The sequence below is a fragment of the Nicotiana sylvestris genome, chromosome 2 (assembly GCF_000393655.2).
Source record: "Nicotiana sylvestris chromosome 2, ASM39365v2, whole genome shotgun sequence".
Classification (NCBI taxonomy): domain Eukaryota; kingdom Viridiplantae; phylum Streptophyta; class Magnoliopsida; order Solanales; family Solanaceae; genus Nicotiana; species Nicotiana sylvestris.
In genome coordinates, this window is record NC_091058.1 from 38,563,982 (window position 1) to 38,589,144 (window position 25,163).

Genomic DNA, 25,163 nt, shown 5'->3' on the forward strand with positions numbered 1-25,163 from the left:
GTCACGGAAGCTTCAACTTCCACAGACTGGGTTGTAGAAGTTTCACCCTCTGAAGCTGGAATAGCAACATTTTCAGGAACTTCAAGGGCAGGAGAAGGAGTATCAGTAGACTGTTGGCTTTTCTCGATGGTATCTATGACTTTGGCCAGTTCAGACTGCAAGTCAAAACCCTCTTGAGCAGCTTCCGTCAAAGCATCACGACGAGAATTCAGAAAAGCCCAACTCACTTCTATGTTAAAATTTTCCTCTAGAAGTCCATATTCCTTTTCCCACATAGCAAGATCGTTTTTTAAAATTTGATTTTCAGCTAAATGGGAATCAAGGGAAGCTTCAAGAGAAGCATGAGAACTCTTCAAGGCTTGAATCTCGTCAGAAGAAGTCTGTAAGTCAGCCTGAGCTTGAGTCAAGCTTTGCACTAACTCTCCTGCATATTCTTCCTTTTTAGCCAAAAGTGCCTTCAGCTCTCTAACTTCTTCACTAGCTCTGGATAATTGTTCTGACAAAGAGCATTCCAAAAGCTCTTTGTCTCTTTTCAATTGGCTTGAAGAGGCTTTGACTGTTGCCAGTTCAGAAGTTAAACCACGGTTTTGCTGCTCTAGGAGGTTTTTATCTTCTTGCAACTCTTCTATAGTCCCTTGAGCATTTTCGAACTGCTCCTTCCAGTTGGTTGCTTCAAGTTGGGCTCCCCTAGCTATTTTCTCAGCCTCGTGGACAGACTTTTCAGACTCACGAGCTTTTCTTTCCAGTAAGAAAATTCTTCTCATTAATTCCGTGCTAATAAGGTTAGCCTACAGAGGTAAGTCATGGAAATGAGAAATTGAAGATAATTTTAAAAAAAAAGAGAAAAAAACTTGTTGGTTGAAATACCTTCAAAGTAGAATGAACTACGTCGTTCATCAAAGTTAAGCAGCTATGGCTCTCCATCTTCTTCTTCTCGATATCTCCAATAAGAGGTTCGAGCCAAACATCGGCTCTGCCGGTTTTCCTCAAGAGGCTATGATTGGCAGGAACCTCCAAAGTAACACTTCTCATTGTTATATTTCCGCTGCTAGAACCTGTCTCTGTATGATGAACAGAGGGAAGAGGAGCAGCGGAAGGAATGGAGGGAAAAGATGTAGAAACCAACACCGGAGCAGAAGCAGGTGCGGTTGAAGCAGCCAAGGGAACAGATATAGGAGCAGTAGAAATTGGCAAACAAACGGAAGTTGTTAAAGCTGGTAAAGAAACACTTACGGCTGGCAGAGGAATGGAGGAAATAGGAACAAATGAGGAAAGAGGAGCTTCATCAAAAACAGGTCCGAGCTCGCCACTCCCGAAACCACTGTCAAAAAGGTGCTGAATTGACTCATTATTATCTCTTGGTTCGGCATCCTCATCAGATTGAATCAAAACAGGCTCGGTGGCGGAGTTAAGGTGAAAACCCCATGGCGTATTAAGTTGGGATGGTATAGATGAATGAGATGAGAAAAGGTGAAATTGACATTGGCCTTGGATGATAAATATCTCAAACAAGTCACTGTTCTCTACACCAATGGACCAATTTGGGCCAAACAAATTGTAAAGAAACGACAAAAATCGAGAATAACTGGGTCAATCGGAGGATTAAAACCTAAAGTGAAGGGGTAAGTGTAAACAGAAGAATACCCATTTCTAAAAGAGGAAATTCTTTGATTTGGGGAAGGAATTGACATTCGGAGACTATCCTTCCAGTTACAATCTCTTCTTATGGTGGGGATTGTAAGCTCGGTTACTAATGTTGGGTAAGTATCGGCTCTTTCTAAATTTTTAATTTGTTTTTGAAGAGACGTTTTGTCACTTTCAAAAGACAAATCGCCGGGAACTATATCATCAACTGAGGGTTCTTGAGAAGTATCAAGAATTTCCCTACTTTTAGAAGAAGGGGCTTTTGAGATAAAACTCCTTGAAGAAGAACCAGAGGAGCCGCCTCGCGTAGATTCTAACCCTGTTCGAAGCCTACTTCCTCCGCCTCTTCTGTGTCTAACAGGGGCGTTGGGGAACTAATCTAGAATTGGAACTTTTTTACGGTTAGGGTTTGAAGAAGACATTGTCAAGAAGAAGGTATGTGTCGAAGATTAGTGAAGAAGACAAAGGAAGACAAAGTTATGTGTAAAATGGGAACCGTCAACTTTTTAAGTATAATGATGAAAAGCCTATAATAAAGGCAGCTATCACTTCGTAAATAGTGAGAATGAAGAAGTCTCGAAGAAGGGTATGAATAGCGGAATCAATTATAAAATGACACATGGACAGAACATTAAATGGAAAAGACTGCTGAGACGTTAGTACTGTCATGAGCATTAATTGTGGCAAAAGTTCTTTTTACATGAAGATCCACTTCCCAATTATTTAATTGATAAAAAAAATGGAAAGTGGGGGGACTATCTGTATTGGGAAAAAACTGAATTTATATTAAAAATGATGTGGCATGACACGTGGATTAGTTGAATGGTCAAAGAACAGCAATTGACTAAGAGGCACGGTGAAAACAGCCACGGGAAGAAGAATTTAAATAGGCACGAGACGATGTATAGATACGAGTCTCGTACCAATTTAAATTATTTACAGCCAACGGATTAGAAGGCATTGAAAGCAAGGATCAGATGACAGAAAGGAGTCCAAATTCATTATTAAATGTCTGATACGTTATAAAGTTGGTATTTAATAGGAATGATTGTATAACGGCTTATTTAATGTCATTTATTGCTCATGATTATATCATTAAAGCTGATGCTTTATTCCTTTACCTAGAATGATCTATAAAAGGAAGAAGTATCATCATTTGTAAGGACACGAAATACTATTGAGAATACACTGAAATACTTATCTATTTACCTTCTACCATTGTTCTCAAAAGTATTTTATTTTTTGTCTCCTGATTATCAGTAACCCGAATTTCTCTTTTAGCTTTGACCAAGGACTCAGATTTTTGGTGAAACACACAGTCCACTATCAACCGTAATTTTTCTTGCTGTTTGACTAAATCGTAAAGTTTATTTCCACCCAAAGTCATCCAAAAAGGGATAAAATAAAATCATTTACCATTCATATCTTTTTAAATTTACATTGTCCTTGTCATGTAAACCGGCCTATCAGACCTTCTTGATATATATGATTTGATTAAAAATAAACACACACGTTAAAAGCGAAACTTGTTCTTAAGCATCGTGTATTAGTCGACGAAAAAAGAATCATATGTTACTGATTAATTAACTGCATTTTCAGATACCAATGATTAATTTGCTGTATTTGATGATAAATATTGCTCCACTGTCTCACTAATATGAAAGTTTGACCTTAATTATTATTGAGATGGATGTGTGGTCATATCAGGAAAGACAAAGATAAAAAATAAAGTTATTAAGGACAAGGTGAGAGTGACATTCGTGGAAGCCAAGTTACGGGAATCGAGGCTGCGATAATTTAGGCATGTGAAGAGGAGATATGTAGATGCCCCGGTCAGGAGGTGTGAGAGTTTGACCATGGCAGACTTGAAGAAGAGCAGGGGTAAGCCTAAGAAGTATTGGGGAGAGGTGATTAGGCAGGACATGTCGGTGCTTCACCTAACCGAGGACATGACTAACAATAGAAATGTGTGGAGGTCGAGGATTAAGGTGGTGGGTTGACAGGTAGTTGCGAGTTTTTTATAGGTACACCAGTAGTATTAGTAATATTCTTGCTGTGGGTTGAAAGTTACTTCCTTCTAGTTTGTTATTGTATCTGGTACTTTGCAACCACATCCTTTGTTTTTGTAAATTGCTACCGGGATTATTGCTCTTTGATTGTTACTATTTGATGCTACTTTTTCTCCTCCTTATCACCTTTCTCCTCCTCTTCTTCTCCCCTATTCTTCCTTTCCTTTTTTCTTCAGTCGAGGGTTTATCATAAATAACCTCTCTACCTTTCCAGGTAAGTGTAAGATCTGCGTACTCACTACCCTCCCCAAACCTCACCCGTGGATTTTATACTGGTTATGTTATTGTTATTTTGTTGTTGTAGTCAAGGTAATGAGAGTTTTAACAACTCTCTGAACAAATGCAAATGTTTACGAGTATCCTAGATGCTGTGAATTCATGACGTACATGTATTTTTGTATATTATTGGGAGACTAATGAAATATGAATTACGTACGTGCTTATCAAATTAATATTACCACATGTAGTTCAATAAAGTTAAAATATTTATGGATCTCTCTTAAAATATTAAGCTAATTATTAATGCTGTAAATTATCATGGTAAAGTTTAATAGATTTAATTTTGACTCTAAAAATTGTATAAAGTAGTTCCATAATTTAGGATAAAAGGAAGTACAAACTACAAAGTATAGCTTATAGATGGACATGAGAGTTTCTTTAGCTTAAATGCCATTAAACCTATACAGTTTTTGATGATAACAGAAAAGTACAACATGCTGAAATATAATTAATGACGACAGAGGTGATCCATATGGTACGTTGTACACAACTATTCGATCTTCATTTTTATTAGTTGTCATAATTTTTTAAGATCCAATCAATGTGGTGATGTTTCTATTGCATCTCGAGGAAAATTTTATTTTGTGTCTCATACAACTACACTAATTGTATGAGTCATTTATCTCATAGTTTTGTGGACTTAGAAGTGTAAGATTGTAGTCCACAAATTTGTGAGACAAAAAGAAATCTCATATAACTAGTATCAGTTGTATGAGACACAAAATAAAACTTCTTTGCATCTTCATGTCGTGGTTCATGGAATATAAATCACAAGACTTTCCAGGACATTCAAAAGCTCTGGAATTCTCCAAACCAAGTCATTTTCCTTGAGGTAAATTTCAATAAATAAAATTGCAGACAAGAAAGTGTCAGGCGTTTGCCTTGATTTTCTTATCATATTTGATTTTCTTTTCGCTTTAAGAAAGGGCAACATATTTATCATACTGGATATTTTTTTCCTAAAAGGAATTGTAACTAGTTCTTTTTCTTGGAGGAAAAGATTTCGGACTTCTACAAATTGAGGATCATTCCTTTTCATTTAGTAGCATCCATAATGTAGCCATAAGGGGTTTGAAAGTCTTATTTATGGAAAAATCTTTTTTAAACAAGTGTTATCCTACCACTTGTGTGTGCCTCTTTTGTGAGGTTGTTCTCTCGATATATTGTACTCTTTTTTATATAGTAGATTGATCATCTTCGTCTATAGATGTTGCTCAATTAACTGAACCACGTTAAATATTTGTGTTATATTGGTAAATTTCTAGTTGTTGTCTAATTTGTCTGTTTACCCTAAAATTCGAGTAACAATTAAACTTATATTGTGGTTTTATGGATATGTGATTCAATCCAATACCAATTGATAAATAAGGAATTAAATAGATAAATTAGAGAATAAAATAAATCAAACCAGCGTGCAAGCCAAATATCGACCTCGACCTATGATAGTCTCAAGGTATGATAATAGGAATAGCAAATGATTATGCAACTCTGATGAACAGTAAAGTGAAATAGCAAGAAAGTAATGAGTGTATATATTCTTCTCAGTGAATAATGATGATTACAAATGAATGGGATCCCCCTTTATATAATAGGGGAATCCTAAATAAAGTATTCTTTTAATTATAGTAGAAAATCATATTAACATCTAATTAACCGCTATAGATTGATCCGTTTCGAGATTCACGCCACGATCCTCGACAGATCGCAGATATCTCGCCTATTCCGTTATTAGGCTATGCCGATGCCACACGAGGTCTGCCTCTTTCTGATTGCAATCGATGTCTACCCCGATCCGTACTCGACGTCCCAGCTCTTCGACATGATGTTCCTACCCCGACCATAGAGTGAAATTGGGTAGCCCTGATTTCTACCGTATACAGATAGTCCCCTCGTTTCTCAGAGTAAAACGATTAGAAACGACTTGAGCCTCGATTTTCTAGATACCTCGAGAATGATGTCATCCCCGTAACATAAGCGGTCGAGGTGACAAAAATGTCCCGTCAGTTCCCCAAACCATTAAAGCTTGCCAGTAACGGTCGGCCACTAGCACCACCGAACCGTCGCTGTGAGTCTATAAATTTAGGCTCTTTGATTAAAATTAATTTTTACTTTTACCTCCACCAAATTTTCTAAGTTCCCTACTCTCTCCATCTCTTCTCTTTCACCACCCATTGAATCAACTTAGTTAGCAAAAAAACACCAATTTTTATCTCTTTTCGCTTACCTTTACCTGAAACAATGGCGAAAACTTCCAAGACCGTCCCGCAAAAGGAGAAAGCTTCTTCCTCTTCTTCCCGGCCGGCCGGTGACAAAACGCCGGTGGAACCGCTCCTCACGAGTACGTTCTCGACCTTTGTGTCCTAAAAACTGACTTTAAAGTTGAGAATCCTCTGCTGGTCCCCGACCGATGTGAACATGTATCGAGATATATCTGCTCGATAATGGCAAAATAGCTCGAGACTATAAAGAAGGACTGCAACTGGGGGGCTGAGGTCGTGGTTCAAATCCCTGCTCTTGCAGAGAGTATCACCACTCACGTTGAGGGGTTTCTAACTGTATAGACTTACCCCTTCACATTGGGTCCTCTTGACCCAGTCATCGTTGAATTTTGCAAGACATATCAGGTTACCCTCAGCCAGGTGCATCCCTCATTCTGGCGCATAGTGATCATGCTCCGTTTCTTATCTGGCAAGGCCAAGGGGTTGGAATTCACTCTCAGCCACCTAATCTGACTGTATTGACCTTGACTTTTTCGAGGATTAATCAAGCTCCAACACCGATCAACGAAGTCCTTTTTTGCAAGCATCGATGAGGACAAAGAACGAGGTTGGATGAGCCGATTCATGCTGGTAAGGACCTGCGACCTCATCCCCGAGGAGAAACTACCGTTCCCCAAAAAGTGGAACTTTGATCGTAAGTATTAGCCATTAACCTTCGTACTCTATTTTTTGCTTTGTGTAACACTTTCATCTATTATGCAACGGTTGCCTGGATGCCTCACGTGGACCCCAACCTTGAAGATTGGGTTCGGAAGCTGGCTGTAACTTCCTCCCATGCCGAGCGTTGCTGGCGTGACTTGGCAAGGGGCAGATGGGAGGCTAAAAATTATGGTATGTTTATCCTGTATGCTTTTCGAGGTCTTTTTATGAAACATTTCCTTTTACATATACTTGACTCCCATTTATGCAGGCCTCAGGGATGTTGCTAAATTAAGGTCGGCCCGCCTAGGGAAGAGGTAGTTCCCAAACCAGCAAAGGACAAGAAGATGAGAAGGGCCTCTTATTCTGATACCCCAGAGCCTAAGAAGAGTAAGGCTCATAAGCTGAAGGACGACTCTGCTTCTCTGTCTGTCGGCGTAGCCCAAAAGCTACAACATGAAAAGGAGGAGGGGGAGGACGCCAGTTGTGAGATGGTGCCTCGAAATAGGGGGAGCATCGAAGCTCCAAAAATAGTTGGGACGGTGATGGTCGAGGGGACTCATCCTCGGACTGAGAAGATCTCGGAAGGTACTCTGAGCAAAGGCCTCGAGCCATCGGGGGCCAAAGATATTTCCTTCCGTGATGAACAAATGGCAAGTGTGCCCGAAGGGTTCGGTAGTAGGGCTCTTTAAAGGGGGAGAGTGCCCCAAGTGACTTGCTTGGGGCAATCACTATTGATAATTCGCCGTCCGACCCAGAATATTCTAAAGGGCAATTTTGGGAGGCTCGATCTATGGAGAACCCCGATGTAGGAACGACCCACGATGGGGAAGACATATTCCGTGGCTACCTTGTGGGGGTCGATGATGTTTCTGACCTAGATGCGATAATGGTTTTTTATGAGGATCATCGTATCCTGAACCAGGTAAACTTCATTCCCCGTTATTACGTTTGCTTTTATTTCCTTCTTGCTAATTTCTTTCCTTTATCCATAGGCTGTGGTGCTTCATCGGGAAGCGTTCACCAAGTCCAGGCCGAGCTGAACCGGTGTGAGACTAATCTCAAGAAGCTTACTAAGAAGGTAGACGCCCTCAAATGCCTCTATATTACGAAAAAAAAGAAGATTAGGGACCTCAAAGCAAACTTGGCCTAGGCACGTAAGGAACAGGCCGATCTAGATGCGCATGTAACTATCCTTTTAAAATGTACGATCTCGACTCAACTGTGGAGACTAATACTTCAATATCTCAGTTGCAGCAAAAGCTGGAAATGATCGAGCTGCTCTGAGGGGAAGTCGATCAAATCAAAGCCGACTACAATCGGTGTAAAAAGAACATGGGCCGCCTTGCTGCGAAGAAAGAGGATTCCTTGGCCAAATTGTCATGACCAAGGTCTAACTTTGAGGCGTCAAAGATAAAAGTTCAACCCAGGCCAAAGGGATCGAGGAACTCGAAGCTGAGCTTGATGAGGCCAAGACGGAGGTCAGCAAGACGAAGATCGTGGCTGATAAGTCCATAGCCATGTATTTGGCCGATGCCGAGGCTGCTCAGATGTAGCTAAGAGAGGCTTCCGATCGAGAGCGACAGAGCAATGACTTGGAGAAGTGCCAATCCCGGAGGGAGACTCTCAAGGAAATCCACGCTCAAGGTTTTGACCTCTCTAAAAAAATAGCTCAAGCTAAGGCGCTTGAAGCCGATGCCAGGTTGTTTGTCTCCTCCAACAATGATGACGATGATGAAGGCTGCCAAGGCATGTCCGGTAATGATGAGGGGCCCGAAGGAGAAGCTGCCCCCGAGGGAGAAACTAGCCTCGGGCATAGTTAGGATTTTATTTTCCTTTTTGTAAGACATATGTCGGTCTCTTGTACATATCCTTCTTCATCAATATACAAAAGAATGTTTCTCTTGAATGCCTTCTCGATCTTTATAAACATGTTTTTTGCCTTGTAAATTTTTTAGCACAATCTTATGCTTTGAATGGTGCGTTCGAGACTTTGGTTTTGGGTGGCTTCCTCGAAGCCACCATAGTCGAGTTCAAATAAGGTTCGAACTTGAGGCATAGGCCCTTTAGGGTTTGTGTCGGTTAATGGTGAGTCCCCGAGCCATAGTCAAGTTATCCTTTATTTGGGCTCGGGATAGTCGAACCTCTTGGTTCAGATGGAGTGAGAATAAGATCTCAAACTCTAAGTGTATTGGCCCTTAGGCTCTTTAGATCTGGCCTCTAAAAGAGGACTATTACTTCCCTCTTTCGGCTTAAAATACTTAGTAAAAATTTCTTTATGTTTTAGCATGTATTTTTTCCCTGTTGGGTTTTTTGAGGGTTCGATGTCGATTGAAACCCCTCTGCCTTTTGTGCCTTAGCACGTTTGTGTGAAGATAATTTGACATCTCTTAAGGTTTTTTGAGGGCTGAGTTTATCGAAGCCCTTTTGATTATTTGCCGAGGGTAGCATTTTTTAACCGATTTTTTTAAATAATTTGAAGTCCTATTGTGATTGCGGGATTCAGACATCTTCGAGCCACATTAATTTGGCTGTAGCCTTTAGGTATGCCTCTTAGGCTTATTTCCCAATAACACTTCGTACTTGTTCGAAGTGTTAGTCCCCGAGAATGATGGCCTTGGCCTATAGATCGAGGGGTGCCTCTTGGAGGTCTTATGAATTCGAGCTTAGATAACTCGAATATGTCGATCATCAACAACAGTCCCCGAGTGTTCGAGCCATATTTGCGCTTGGCCCTTGAGCTATTTTTCACAAAGTCATAAGTATAGAGCTCGTATAGTTGAAATATTTTTCGAGACACAAGATATTTGATATAGAAAGAATGCTTCTTTGAATAATTTATACATGCGTACATGTTTTTCCATCGGGGTTCGACTAATTTATATGGACACGGTTCATTCGACCGTTTGGCCCATTACAAAGTTTCCCTATCGAAACCCTTCGACATGAAGTACTTTCCTCGAAAATATAACATCCGAGAGTGATTCCCCCAGTATTCGAGGTTGATTGTAAAGGAGCTTGGATTCTGCTGAATATTCCTCACGTAACACATAATTGTTGCCTCATTAAAAACCTTGCCGGAACCCATTTGGGATAAAAACCGATCTAAGAGAAAAAGAGTGCAACGCATGCTTTAAAACCTAAAGTCTTCATGTTGAAGAGTTTCTCAACGTCTTCGACCGAACACATGAAATAAGTTAGTATAAAATACAAATAGAATAAGGGGAAAGTCATACCTCAGAAATAATATTGTTTGAGGAGTGGTACATTTCAATTATTTTGCAACTGTTCACCCTCCATTATGCCAAGTTTGTAAGATCCCTTTCCGATGATACTAAGGACCCGATATGGTCCTTCCAAATTTGGGCCTAGTTTCCCTTCGTTTGCTTCTCGAGTATTGAGAGTGATTTTCCTCAAAACTAAGTTCTCGATTCTGAAATGGCGAAGGTTGGTTCTTCTATTATAATATCTCTCAATTCTTTGCTTTTGCGCAGCCATCCGAACGAGAGCAGCTTCTCGTTTTTCATCTAATAGTTCGAGGCTAGTATTCATAGCCTCATGATTTGATTCTTCCGTCGTATGTCGAAATGTGGCGCTAGGTTCTCCGACTTCAACCGGAATCAAGGCCTCGAAGCCATATACTAAGGAGGACGGGGTTGCCCCTGTATTGGATTTCGATGTTGTTCGATATGCATAAAGAACCTCGGGTAGAACTCTCTCCATTTCCCCTTGGCGTTGTTCAATCTTTCCTTTAGATTCTAAATAATAGTTTTGTTCGTTGACTCGGCCTGTCCGTTTCCACTTGGATGATAAGGCATCGATAAGATCCTTTTTATTTTATGTTCTTCGAGAAACCTCGTTACCTTGCTGCCGATAAATTGCTTTCCGTTGTCGCATACGATTTCGGCAGGTATCCCGAATCGGCACACAATGTGATCCCAGATGAAGTCTATAACTTCTTTTTCTCTGACTTTTTCGAAGGCCGGTGCATCCACCCATTTAGAGAAGCAGTCAGTCATAAACAAAATGAATTTAGCTTTACCTGGAGACATTGGCAGGGGCCGATGATATCCATACCCCATTTCATGAATGGCCATGGAGATAGGACTGAATGAAGTTGTTCTCTGGACTGATGGATCATCAATGCAAACTTTTGACATTTATCATATTTTCGAACAAACTCCTTAGTGTCTTTTTCTATGCTATCCCAGTAGTATCCTACTCTAATGATTTTGTAAATCAACGATTCGGCGACGGAGTGGCTCCGACAAGTGCCTTCAAGGACCTCTCGTAAAATATAATCGGTGTCCCCTAGTCCTAAACATACTGCCAATGGTCTATCAAATGTTCTCCTGTATAATGTTCCATTTTTAGTCAATGTGAATCGGGCATCTTTGGTTCGTAGGGCCCTCGATTCTTTAGGATCCGATTTGAGCTTTCCATTTTTTAAGTACTCAATGTATTTATTCCTCCAATCCCAAGTTAAGCTTGTGGATTTTATCTTAGCGTTACCTTCTTCGACCACGGATCTCGAGAGTTGGACGATAGTCCCCGGGCTGATCTCGTCTTCCTCGACCGACGATCCTAAATTTGCAAGTACATCGGCCTCACTGTTTTGTTCTCGAGGTACATGGTCTAAAGTCCACTCCTTGAAACGGTGCAAAGTTACATGCATCTTGTCCAAATACCTTTGCATTCTATCCTCTTGAACTTTGAAGCTTTTGTTTACTTGGTTCACCATTAATAAAGAATCATACTTGGCTTCAATGACTTCTACTCCCAAGCTTTTAGCTATCTCGAGACCTGCAATCATGTCCACGTACTCGGCCTCATTGTGAGTCAATCTATAAGTTTTGATAGACTGCCTAATAGTTCTACCTATGGGCAGCTTCAAAACGATGCATATCCCGGACACTTCACATTAGAAGTGCCGTCTGTGAAAAGGGTCCATACCTCCGATGATGTGCCCGATTTTAACAAGAGTTCCTTTTCAACTTCGGGTATGAGGGTTGGCGTGAAATCGTCCACGAAGTCCGCTAAAAATTGAGAGTTGATGGATGTTCGGGGTTGATACTCGATATCATACCCACTGAGTTTGACGTCCCATTTTGCCAATCGGCCCGACAGTTCGGGCTTATGCAAAATATTACGAAGTAGGTAAGTGGTTAACACACATATGAGGTGACATTGAAAATATGACTTTAACTTTCTAGTAGCGTTTATCAGTGCAAGTGCCAATTTCTATAAGTGTGGATATCTAGTTTCTCCTTCTCGTAAGGTCCGACTCACATAATAAACGAGAAATTGTGTACATTGTTCTTCTCGAACTAGGACACCACTTACCGCGATTTTCGACATAGCCAAGTACAATTAAAGTTTCTCATATGCCTTTGGAGTGTGAAGTAGTGGAGGGCTCGACAGGTATCGCTTTAATTCCTCTAATGCCTGATGGCACTCCGGGGTCCAGGAGAAATCGTTCTTCTTTTTTAGTAGAGAGAAAAATTTATGGCTTCAATCCGACAACATTGAGATGAATCGGCCTAAAGCAGCTATTTGTCCAATCAGCCTCTGCACGACTTTTACACTGTCCACAATGGTGATGTCTTCAATGGCCTTGATTTTATCAGGGTTGATCTCGATCCCCCAATTTGACACCATGAAGCCCAGGAATTTTCCCGAACCGACCCCGAAAGCACATTTCTTGGGGTTGAGTTTCATGTTATATTTCCTCAAAATCTCAAACGTTTCCTGCAAATGAGCCAAATGGTCCTCTACGCACAGAGACTTAACTAGTATGTCATCAATATAAATTTCCATTGACTTATTTGTTCTTCGAACATCTTACTTAGGCGTTGGTAAGTAGCTCCCACATTTTTTAGCCCGAAGGGCATTACATTATAACAATATGTTCCATACTTGGTAATAAATGAAGTCTTTTCCTGGCCGTCCGGGTTCATTTGAATTTAATTGTACCCGAAACATGCATCGAGAAAGGTAAGGATCTCATGGACAGTCGTGGCGCCAATCATGCGATCGATGTTAGTAATGGAAAAAAATCTTTGGAGCATGCCTTGTTTAAATCTTTATATTATACACACATTCTAAGTTTGTTCCCTTTTTAGGGACTACGACTACATTGGCTAACCATTCCGGATACTTCACCTCCCGAATGGACCCTATTTTGAGAAGTTTAGTTACCTCATCCTTTATGAATGCGTGCTTTATCTCGGACTAGGGTCTTCTCTTTTGCTTTAATGGTTTTAACCTAGGGTCCAGGCTTAGCCGATGTGTTGTTACCTCTGGTGGGATCCCTGTCATGTCTAAATAGGATCAAGCAAATCAATTCATGTTATCAATAAGAAATTGATTAAACTTTTTCCTGAGTTTGGGAGTTAATCCTGTTCCCAGGTATACCTTTCGCTCGGGCAGGTGCTCTATCAATATAACCTGTTCCAGATCTTTGATCGTTGATTTGTTGGCATTGGAATCTTCGAGAACAATAAAGGTTCGAGGGGTTAAGAAATCCTCCTCTTCTTCTTCCATCTCCTGCTTCCCGATTCGGAGGCTTGTGGCTGTGATTGCTATTTGACTTCCTGTTTACCTTTGATGTTCGACCTTTCCGAGGTTGATAATGTCAATACCGGTGTTACATAGTCGATCGCAAATATTTCCTTTGCAGCATACTTCTCCCCGTATACTATTTTTACACCATCCGACGTCGGAAATTTCATCATTTGGTAGAGAGTCAAAGGGACTGCCCTCATATTGTGGATCCAAGGCCTTCAGAGTAGGGCATTGTAATTCATGTCACCCTCGATCACGTGGAACTTGATATCTTGAATGGTTCCAGCCACGTTCACCGGTAAAGTAATCTCCCCTTTAGTTGTTTCACTGGCGATATTGAAGCTCTTTAAGAAATGAGCTGCGGGCACGATTTGATTTTGCAGGCCGAGCTGCTCCACGACCCTTGATCGAATGATATTTGCCGAGCTACCTGGATCCACTAAAACATGCTTAACTTGAACTTTATTTAATAAGATAGAAATTACCAGGGCGTCATTGTAGGGCTGAGAAATGCCTTCTGCTTCTTCGTCGAATGATAAGAAGCCCTTGGGCACATTATCCCGGGTCCGTTTCTCCCTAGTAATTTATACCTTAGTGCATTTGAATACGGGCACTTGTGGAATATTGACCCCGCCGACGATCATATGAATGACATGTTGAGGTTCCTCCTATTCATTTTTCTTATTGGCGTCTCTTTCTTTGAAATAATTCTTGGCTCGATCGCTAAGGAACTCTCGAATGTGGCCTTCGTTGAATAGACGAGCTACCTCCTCCCTTAATTGCCTGCAATCCTCGATCTTGTGACCATGCATGCCATGATACTTGCACATCAAATTTGGATTTCTTTGGGAAGGATCGGTCTGAATGGGTTTGAGCCACCTAGTATCTTTGATCCTTTCGATTGCCGATACAATGCCCGGTGCGTCGACGCTAAAGTTGTATTCTGATAACCGAGATGACTCTATGGGATCACCATACTTATCAAAACCACTTTTTCTCATAAGTCCCCGAGAATTCTATCCTCGATCACTTCTTCGATCATTCTGGGCGGAATTGCGTCCTGAACCATTGTTCCTTCGATCTGCGGTATATGGTTGATATCGTTCCCTGTTCGACCTTGGCTCCCTATCGACGTCCCTCTAGGTTTTAACTGTTGACCTGTTTGGATGTTCTAACCCGGAAGGAGCTCCTAATTGGTCGTCCTCGACCCTGATCTTTGATTGATATCGATTGTGTACATCCGCCCAAGTTACAGCTGGATACTCTATCAAATTTTGTTTCAACTGACGTGATGCTATCGAACTCCACTCGTTCAACCCTTAGGTGAAAGCTTGAACAGCCCAATCATCTGTGACCAGTGGCAACTCCATGCGTTCCATTTAAATCGGGATACAAACTCCCTCAGCATTTCGTTATCCCTTTGTCTTACTTTGAAAAGGTCCGATTTTCTTGACGCGACTTTTATGGCCCCGGAGTGTGCTTTTACAATAGAATCTGCTTACATGGAAAATGAGTCGATGGAATTTGGCGGCAGGTTGTGATACCAAATCATTACTCCCTTTGAAAGGATCTCTCCGAACTTTTTCAACAGCACAGATTCGATCTCATCATCTTCTGAATTGTTACCCTTGATGGTGCATGTATATGATATAACATGTTCGTTGGGATCGGTGGTGCCATTATATTTGGGTATGTATGGCATATGAAACTTCTTTAGAATAGGCTTCGGAGCCGCACTTTGAGGAAACAACTTTCGTACAAATTTCTTCGAATCCACCCCTTTCAAGATTGGTGGTGCCCTCGGTATCTGATCAACTCGAGAGTTGTATGTCTCCAATTTTTTGTCATTAGCTTCGATTTTCTTCTTTCCTGATCCAATTCTCTTGGTGAGCTCCTCGAACATTTTCATTACTGCAGGATCGGTCCCTGATTCGTTACCATTTGACCTCTCCGGCATTGGCTCAGTACGGCGAGTAATTTCCGGCTCGACCCCACTCGGAGTCCTATGTTGATTTTGGAGTTGAGTAATAGTGGATTGCTGAGCCTGTAGCATCTCAAATATCACCTGGAGACTAACTCTCCCGTCTCTTACACCTTGTGTGCCTTGGCTACCAGATCGGCCTTCTCTGCACACATTCCTTTCGGGGTCCGCGCCTAAGTTTGCATTTAAAGCAATGTGTGAACTAACATAGACTGGATCGACAACTGGTACTCCCCCGAGGTTAACTGGTCGTACCCCGGCTCCTGGAGCAATTACATTATCGTTTTTCGCGTGAAACCCGAGACCATTGCCACCATGTGCATGTGTGTTTTGTGAGTTTGACATGTTTTATCCTGAAAGCAAAAATACTTGACAAGAACAAGTGTAAAATAATGTGTTTTATCAGAATCAACACTGAACAATCACTATTATCCTTAGCCCCATGGTGGGCGCCAAACTGTTTACCCTAAAATTTGAGTAACTATTAAACTTATATTGTGGTTTTAAGGGTATGTGATTCAATCCAATACCAATTGATAAACAAGGGATTAAATAGATAAATTAGAGAATAAAATAAATCAAACCAGCATGCAAGCCAAATCTCGATCTCGACCTATGATAGTCTTGAGGTATGATGATAGGAATAGCAAATAATAAAGCAACTTCGATGAACAACAAAGCGAAATAGTAAGAAAGTAATGAGTGTATATATTCTTCAAAGTGAATAATGATGATTACAAATGAATGAGATCCCCCTTTATATAATAGGGGAATCATAAATAAGGTACACTTCTAATTATAATAGGAAATCATATTAACATCTAATTAACCGCAATAGATTGATCCGTTTCGAGATTCACGCCACGATCTTCGACCAATTGCGGATATCTCGCTTTTTCCGTTATTAGACTATGCCGATGCCACTCGAGGTCTGCCTCTTTCTAGTTGCAATCGTTGTCTACCCCGAACCGGACTCGACGTCCCAGCTCTTCGAAATGATGTTCCTACCCCGACCACATAGTGAAATCGGGTAACCCCGAATTCTACCGTATAATTGTCATCAGTGAAGATATATTTTATTAACTTTTGTATAATACCTCATTGTTTTGATCATAATATAAAGGACGTGGTATTTAGCCCATGGTCCTCATTTAACAAATTTTTTATTTTTGGAAATTGTATAAAGAATGGGAGTTAAAGAAGGATGTAAGAGGAAAGAAAGAGAGAATCGGTATCCTTTGGATTGATTGGGAAGTTTACAGGGAAAGAAAAAGAGGAAAGAAATTTTATCAAACATTGCCACTGTTAAGTTTATTTTGTTTTTTCTTATGGTAGAACAAATATCTATATATTATATTAAAAGCACGAAGACCCTTAGCGAAATGTCGTTTGTCTTTTTTACTCTTTAAAAATAGGTTTCGCACTAAACAAAGTAGTCATTTAAATTATTTTTCCAGTATTTAGAATTAGCTGTTTTATTATCTCCCTAGTATTTAGGAAATTCGAAATCAAATCAATTCAATTTTGAAAAGATATGAAAACCCTAGAAATAAGGGTAAGAGTTTTAGAATGGAAACACTACAAAAAAGATGAGTTAATTAAATACGTAAAAAAAAAAAAGATTTGAGTTTAAAAATAAGGAAAGATTTTAAATATAGAATAGCTAAAAAAAACTCGATAGTTTGAAGGAAGCAATTGTCTGCTTTCTCCACAAATATGGTTCAAATTGTCTGCTTTCTCCACAAATATGGTTCAAATTGTCTGCTTTCTCTATAAATTAGTTCAATTTGATTTTATTGGTTTTGAACGAAGCAATTAAAGACTATATCGAGCTATCAAGTAGTAGGTGAACTACTTGTGAGTTATATTGTTTCTGTTGCTCTTCGTCCGCTTGGGTATCATAGTTATTTACTACAATATAAGGACTCTTTTATTTTACAAATAACTTCATGAAACCTACTCATTCTTCTACCTATGTTATTTAATTTAGTAAATAAAATTCTTATGGACGAAGAGTCCTATACAAAATATAAGCTGAGCAAATTGCATGATTATGCCCTTTCCTAAAACTTCTAGGAATTAAGTTGCCTAATACATGTTACATACAAAGATTACTCTCATTATTAGAGGCACTATTGTTCTAACAATAGTCGCATATTGGAAATCATATCATATCATATCATAGTATATTAAAAGTGGGAAGCTTCTACCTTCAAAGTTGGATTACCATTTTACCCTATATTAAATTAAAATTTAATTAAATATCTAATTAGTTAATTAGGACTACTAAGTCTAATTAAAGTGAAATATGAAAATGTCAATCGAATTTACTAAAATGTAAATTTACATTTCAATATATAATAAATTGTATAGTACATATATTAAATGTAAAATGTGAACAGACGGTTTTTATTTGAAAAATTGACGAATATATTTCTAAAGTTAATGTCATTTATTGTAATCTATTAAATTTAGAATAACTCTCATCTTCCATTATCTATACGATTAATATCAATCCTTAAAATGTGCATTGAATAGTTAACTCTTTCATCTTCTAACAATAATTACAAATTTATGAATATCAGCTTTTCCACTCATCCATTTACTTATTTATTAGTTTTTCCAGTATATCATCTACAATTTGGCTTCGACTATGAACGTTGGGCTTCATTCCAATCGGTTCCTACTCGGTAACTTTACCTTTTTGTCTATCTTTCTCTTTGGATTACTACTTTCAACACACGCGCACGCGCACACACACACATATATATATATGTACATATGTGTATATATGTATATACACATACATATATACATATGTGTGTGTATATACATATGTATACACACACACATATATACATATGTGTGTGTGTGTGTTATGCGGTAATTTCAACACACACGCGCGCGCACACACACTTACACACACACATACACACACACACACACACACACACACATATATATATATATATATATTATGCGGTAATTTTAAATCATACCCTTAAGATAGTTCTTGAAATCTCTCCACGAAGGAGGCAATTTTTCAATCATAGCAGCCACTTGAAATGCGTCATTCACGAACATACTTTCAGCAATAAGGTCGTGAAAAAGAAGTTGAAGCTCCTGAACTTGGGTTCCCACAGTTTTGCTGTCTATCATTTTATAGTCTAGAAACTTGGCAACCACGAACTTCTTCAAGCATGCATCTTCTGTCTTGTACTTCTTCTCAAGTGCGTCCCATAATTCGTTCGAAGTATTCATTGCTCTGTACACATTGTACAAGTCATCCTCTAAAGCACTTAAGATATAGCCTTTGCAAAGAAAATCTGTCTGCTTCCACGCCTCAACAACCATGAACTTTTCATTGTCCGGCATGTCTGTAGCAGGCACTGGAGGCTCTTCACTAGTATATTAAAAGCACGAAGGCCCTTAGCGAAATATCGTTTGCCTTTTTTACCCTTTAAAAACAGAATTCACACTATACAAAATAGTCATTTAATTATTGTCCTAATTTATGTATTTAAAATCTACCGAGTTTTGTTACCAAACCATTCCTTATTTGAAAAATGTACAAATTCTAATATTAAAACTTTAAAATCTATTCAGATTTTATACTATTTTTTTAACATAAACGTAGAATAAACACATAAAATTAATCACTAAGATAAATATCTCAACTTTTATGCAAGTTACCTTGTACATATAAATCAATTGACGATGTATATAATCATTAAAAGATAAAGGAATACTATCGTAGGTCTACTTATATGATTATAAATTAGAAAACATATACAAATATTCTAGCTATATATGTCGTATAGGAGTTCTAAAATAAAAATTACACTCATGTATAAATTGAAAATAGGAAAATATCGCATATGTATAAGAAAATATCAGACTTCTTTAGGGCAGAGTATCTTACTTTATTGAGTAATTAAATTAATAAAATCAGTAATCATTATTTCTAAAATTTAATTCATACTTTATGTAATTCTTTTAAAATGTTGTACTCATTAAGACGAAAGGCTGTAATCAAAAATTTATTTTGTTATACTTCTTTTATAATGCATATCAGCATGACAGCATCCATAACTTTTACCAAAACACATATTTCTTTTCTCAAAAAAAAAACAAAACCATATTTTGTGGGGAGAAATTCAAAAATAGCCAGATTTACAACTGGTCGTTCAAAAATAGTCCAGTTTCAAAAGTAATCGAAATTTAGTCACTTTTCATGTAAAGATAAATCTGAGCAAAAACACTGTTCAAAACCCGAAAAATATGCCAGTATATGCCAGGATAAGTATGCTGGAACTTCAGCATAATATGATGGAGTTCCAGCATAAGTACACTAGAACTCCAACATAATATACTCGAGTTCCAGCAAGTATAATTGTCTAGTATAATATGCTGGAGTTTGGAGCACCGGTGCTCCAGTCTTCAGTGTATTATAATGGACAATTATACTTGCTGGAACTCCAGTATATTATGCTAGAGTTCATACACAGGTGCACCGAACTCCAGTATATTATGCTGGACCGGTCTCTGTTGCAGTAAAATAGTGGCTATTTTTCATTGACTTCATAAACGTTGGCTATTTTTGAATGACCAGTCCGAAAACTGGCTATACCATGCTATTTTTACTATTTTGTGTCGTATCTTCTAATACGAAGAAGCGAAAAGTTGATATATTTCGTATTCTTATTTTTTCCATCAAAGGAATATATTACAATTTATTCTTTATTAACCTATATCTTGTTTGGCCAAGCTTCTCCAAATCAAAAAAATACTTTTTTCGAAGAATTTAAGTGTTTGGCCAAGCTTTTAGGAGACAAAAATTGCTTTTGAGTAGAAGCAGAAATAATTTTGAAGAAATACAAAAAAGTAACTTCTCATCAAAAATACTTTTTTGAAAAACACTTTTGAGAAAAATACACTTAGAAGCACTTTTAAAAGCTTAGTCAAACACTTATTGCTGCTTATAATGCTTTTCAAATTAATTAATCAAACACAAACTACTTCTCACCAAAAGTAATTCGAAAAAAACACTTGTAAAAAAATATTTCTCAAAAATATGTTGATTTTAGAAGCTTGACCAAACTGATAGTAAAACTAAGGCCAAATACATCGGCAACCCTTTAAAATTATCCTCACTTATACACTCTATCTTAAGTCTGCTCCATTTGAACACTTCAACCATATCTTATATGTGCCATTTAGACACAAAATAAATAGGCAATCAAACACAAAAGATGCGTGTAATTCACACGTCAAAGTGACGAATAAGACAAGAACACATGGATCTAACTTAAAATAAAATAAAAATAGAACTGCCCCCCTCGTCATCTTCTGCGATGATCCCCCTCATTTCGTTATCTTCCCCCCCCCCCCCCCACCACTTTGTTTTCGTAAAACTCTCCAGCTCTTTCGCTTTCTTCTCCAGATTTGATGTGAGAAAGCAAAAAATATTTTTAGATCTGAGAAAAAACTTTCAAATCTAGAATGACATTGCAAATTTTTCAGATCCGAAAGGAACTTTTTCGGCCAAAACAAACTTTTAGATTGTTATAACCTTAGTGAGTTGCAAATCTTGAAAATTTCTTCTAAAGGCGAAAAACATTTGTAACCATGAGTAACCTTTATAAGTTGCATATTTCTTTTGCCATTTTCATTTTTTCTCCTCTTAGCTCGCCGGAAAATTCTCCGCCATATTCGTCGGACTATAATAGGTCAGGAGGAATAGGAGAAGGGGGTGAATAAGAGAAGGTGATTATATCGATGGAGATATGTTACATCTCGTACTTTAATATTAGGATGAGTCGTAGTAATCCACATGAGCATGAAGGAATTAAGACCATTCATGAGATTATAGAGGATTTGTGACTTTGTTAATAAGATCCCGTAAGTTTAACAACCTTGATACCGTTATATACATTGGATATGGTATTTTGAGTGGAACATTTTTGTAAAAAGTTTGAAAAATATTATTTTATATAGATATTAGTATTACTATTTTCGAACATGCTTTAAATTATACACATAATACGAGAAAGTTTATGAAATTTCCTTTATTGTAAAGATAGAAATTATTTTCTCACAAGAAAAGAAGGTTATCTCTTTATCATTTTAAGAGTTAAGCGTACGGGAATATTTACTCTTTATATGAGATTAGGAAAATTAAAAGTTGAGAAAATATTTGTATTTTTACATGAATGTTTAATAAAATAATAGTGTATGTATTGATTTTATATGGTACTACATGACCATGATAGTAAAGTATATAATAGTAAGATGTATAAAGTGTGTTAAAAGTGAGTAGCATTTTAAGTAATTTGAAATAATTCTTACTTATGTGAATAAATTAGTAATTGTGTAAAATATTTTGGATAAGAACATCACGTGGCAGTAACATGTGATCCATTAAAGTGACTATTAAATCACTTTGATAAAGTGGCATTTAAAGAACAAACTAAGTAATCAAACCTTGCTAAAGTTGGTATCTCTTAACTATGATACAATCCCCCCCCCCCCCCCAATTCATTAAGGAGAAATGCATATTAGGATGGAATTCTCATTCTTAAAGCTTCAGCAAAGCTAATGTTGCAATAGCAACAAAATTGATTCAAAGATTTCATACGAAGTCTACCTAATGTTATCGCAACGTGAGATTTCGATTTTAAGGGAATACAATACAATCTTTCTCAAGAATATCATACAGATTTTCCCTACTCTAATCTTATTGTCACGTGTATTTTTCGTAATTGATGGGTGTTATATGGATTTTCAAGAGAATTAGCTCAGGTATGTTAAGGCTAATCCTTCCTTCTTTTGGCATGATCCAAGTAACGATACGTAAACGCAATATTATTCTATAAGTGGTTCTACTCTTAATAGTTAAGGATGTCTAAGTTATTCATTCCTATAAAGTGTAATTCAAATCATGCCTAAGTATATTTCTAGCCCTATTGAGGCATATGATAAAGATGTTAATGTTCACAATATAGTGATACATGCATGTTCATGCATATACCACCGTGCTACGGCCGGTTGGACAGTCATGCATATTTATTTACCACCGTGCTACGGGCGGTTGGGCAGTCATGCATATTCATTTACCACTGTACTACGACCGGTTGGGAAGTCATGCATATTCATTTACTACCATGCTACGGTCGGTTGGGCAGACATGCATCTTCATTTACCAACGTGTTACGGCCGGTCGGGCAGTCATGCATTTACCACCGGACTACAGTCGGCCGGGCAGTTACCACCGATTAGGCAGTTATGTATCACTATTTACCATTGGGCAGTCATGCATTTACCACCGAGCTACGGCCAGTTGGGCAGTTACCACTTATCAGTTGGGTAGTCATGCATCATACGATATGGATAATTGTTTCAAAGAGAAGCATTGCATATATATGAGTATAATAAGTATGCATTACGGTGGAACTTCAGAGATTCAGGTTGATTCTTATATGTCTTTAATTAATGTTGACTTATTGTTATGTTTCAGTTCTACCTTACATACTCAGTACATTATTCATACTGACATCCTTTTGTTGGCCGATACCCTGTCCCATTTGATGTCAAATAATCTTAGAGGCTTTGTAGGCAGAGTTTCATTTTGTACAGTATGTCAGAGGCTTTAACGACCCATATGTATTCATGTTTTAAGAAAAATGGTTCAATGATACAATATTTTCTCACTTACAATTGTACATTATGAGTTGTGTCCATGTGGGCCCATGATAGTTACAAAAGGAATAAGTCAAGCTAACTCGAACTATGTATGTTCTAGTTTTGATCGAACGATCATGAGTTACAGAGTAGTTAGCTTGGGCCAGCACGACACCGGGTGCCAGCCACGCCTCCCAGGCTTGGGGCGTGACAAAATAGAATGATGACAAATTAAAAGAAAAATTTGCCGAAAAGTATTTCTGGCAAAAACTATTCATTTTCCGTAAAGAAAGATGAGGAGTTTGTTTTTTTGGACAATTTCATGCGCCTGGAAAATGTGAGAAACACTTGACTTGCCATGTCAGTTTTTTGTGTTTAAATGGCACATATGAAATATGGTTGAAGTATTCAAATGAAACGGACTTAAGATAGAGTGTGTAAGTCAAAGGAAGAAATAAACTACAATGGCCTACGACTTGCCCTACATAATAAATATTAACTGTTAGTTTGTATGGGTCCACCAAATCGTAGAGTACCTGGTCCTCTACAAGATTTTACTGAGAGTACTTAATAAAGAAGTAAGTAAATGAGCCAGAGGATTTTTACGTGGAAAAATCCCACACAAGGGGATCAAAAATCCACGACCTACACCTGTATTCTTTTAACTTCACTAACTTGAAATCTTACATATTACAAGCCACTTTACAATAATTCCTATTGCAAAGGATTTACTCAACTAACTTGTGGTACCTTTACCACAAGCCACTTTGTGATTATCCTAGTTACAAAGGATTTTTCCAACTTGTGATGCTTGTAGTAAGCAAGAGGATGAATAAGAGCTCTCTTAGTCCATGCAGGTAATGTGCGTTTTTTATGAGTGAAACCTGGTCCCTCTTTTGTGGTCACAGTTTTAGCAGCCACTTTGTCTTTCTGAACTGATTGATTCTTGGCCTGGACACCTTCTTTGAAGCGCCCAGTATTCCCACATTGGGTACGAGGCTAGTTATTAGATATAGTGACGCTCTTACTGTGAGGCTTGTGAGGAGCTTTCTCCCTTTGGAACCCTACTCCCTGCCTTTCTTCACTATCATTAGTAAGCAAGGCAGTGGTAGCTTCTGAGGACCAGGTCCACTTTAGGGAACTTTCAAGATTATTCATTACTTTTTCTAGATTGGCTTGGAGAAGCTCGTTTTTCTCAATTTCAACAGACATCCTACATCTCATAGCTTTCACCTCATCTTCAAGCCTAAGGTATTCCTCACTAACTATCTTCTTTCCTCTTCCAGAGCTTTCAGGTTTTGACTTAGTCCATGGCTTTACTATTGTTTCCCTTTGGTCTGCAATTTCTGCCAACAGATCACTCTTTTCTTTTCTAAGAATTTCAATGGTTTTCTTTTGATCAGTAACTACAACCACTAAGTCTTCTCTAGTATGTTCAAATTCTTCTAGTTCTAAGATCAAGGAATCCTTATTCTCCGCAAGACTAAAAAAGGCAGTAATTAAAACATCAACTAAACACATGAGTTTTTTTGGAGAATAGGATTTCAGATTTCTTTGAACATCCCTGAAGTTTACCTCTTCGTTGCCATTGTCTTTATCATCATCTGATTGAGCCATCAAAGCAAACGTTGAGTCATATTCAATCTCCTCGCCTTCAACTGCCATCATGGAACTATCACTAGTATTAGGTTTATCTTGTTTTACTTGTGTAGTTCCCTCATGAGCTGTTTGCAAAGCATCCCATACTTCCTTTGCAGTGTCGTAGGTAGAGATTCTGTCGTACTCTTTAGGTCCCAATTCATATACTGGAATTTTCTTGGCACGAAAATTCTTCTCCACCGCTTTCTTATCTGCTTCAGTGTATTCTTTGCTGGTTTTTTCAATTGAAAATGGAAATTCATCTAGTACCTTGACTGGAACAAAAGGACTATCGCAAATGATATCCCATAGCTCACAATCCTCAGCCATAATGAAATCGTGCATTCTAGCTTTCCATCACTAATAGCATTTCCATCAAACTTGGGGGTC

General features: G+C 38.3%; 1 protein-coding gene across 1 annotated transcript; it reads right to left on the reverse strand.

Moving 5' to 3' along the window:
- Nucleotides 1-10,925: 10,925 nt before the first annotated feature.
- LOC138884290 (uncharacterized) lies at nt 10,926-11,723 on the reverse strand. Its single transcript, XM_070165389.1, has one exon. The coding sequence runs from the start codon at nt 11,721-11,723 to the stop codon at nt 10,926-10,928; it is 798 nt and encodes a 265-aa protein (XP_070021490.1).
- Between the last annotated feature and the right edge of the window lie 13,440 nt (nt 11,724-25,163).

Bases quoted from the DNA above. Each gene is read 5' to 3' on its own strand.
- LOC138884290 (XM_070165389.1), bottom strand. From the start codon at position 11,723: ATGATTGCAGGTCTCGAGATAGCTAAAAGCTTGGGAGTAGAAGTCATT.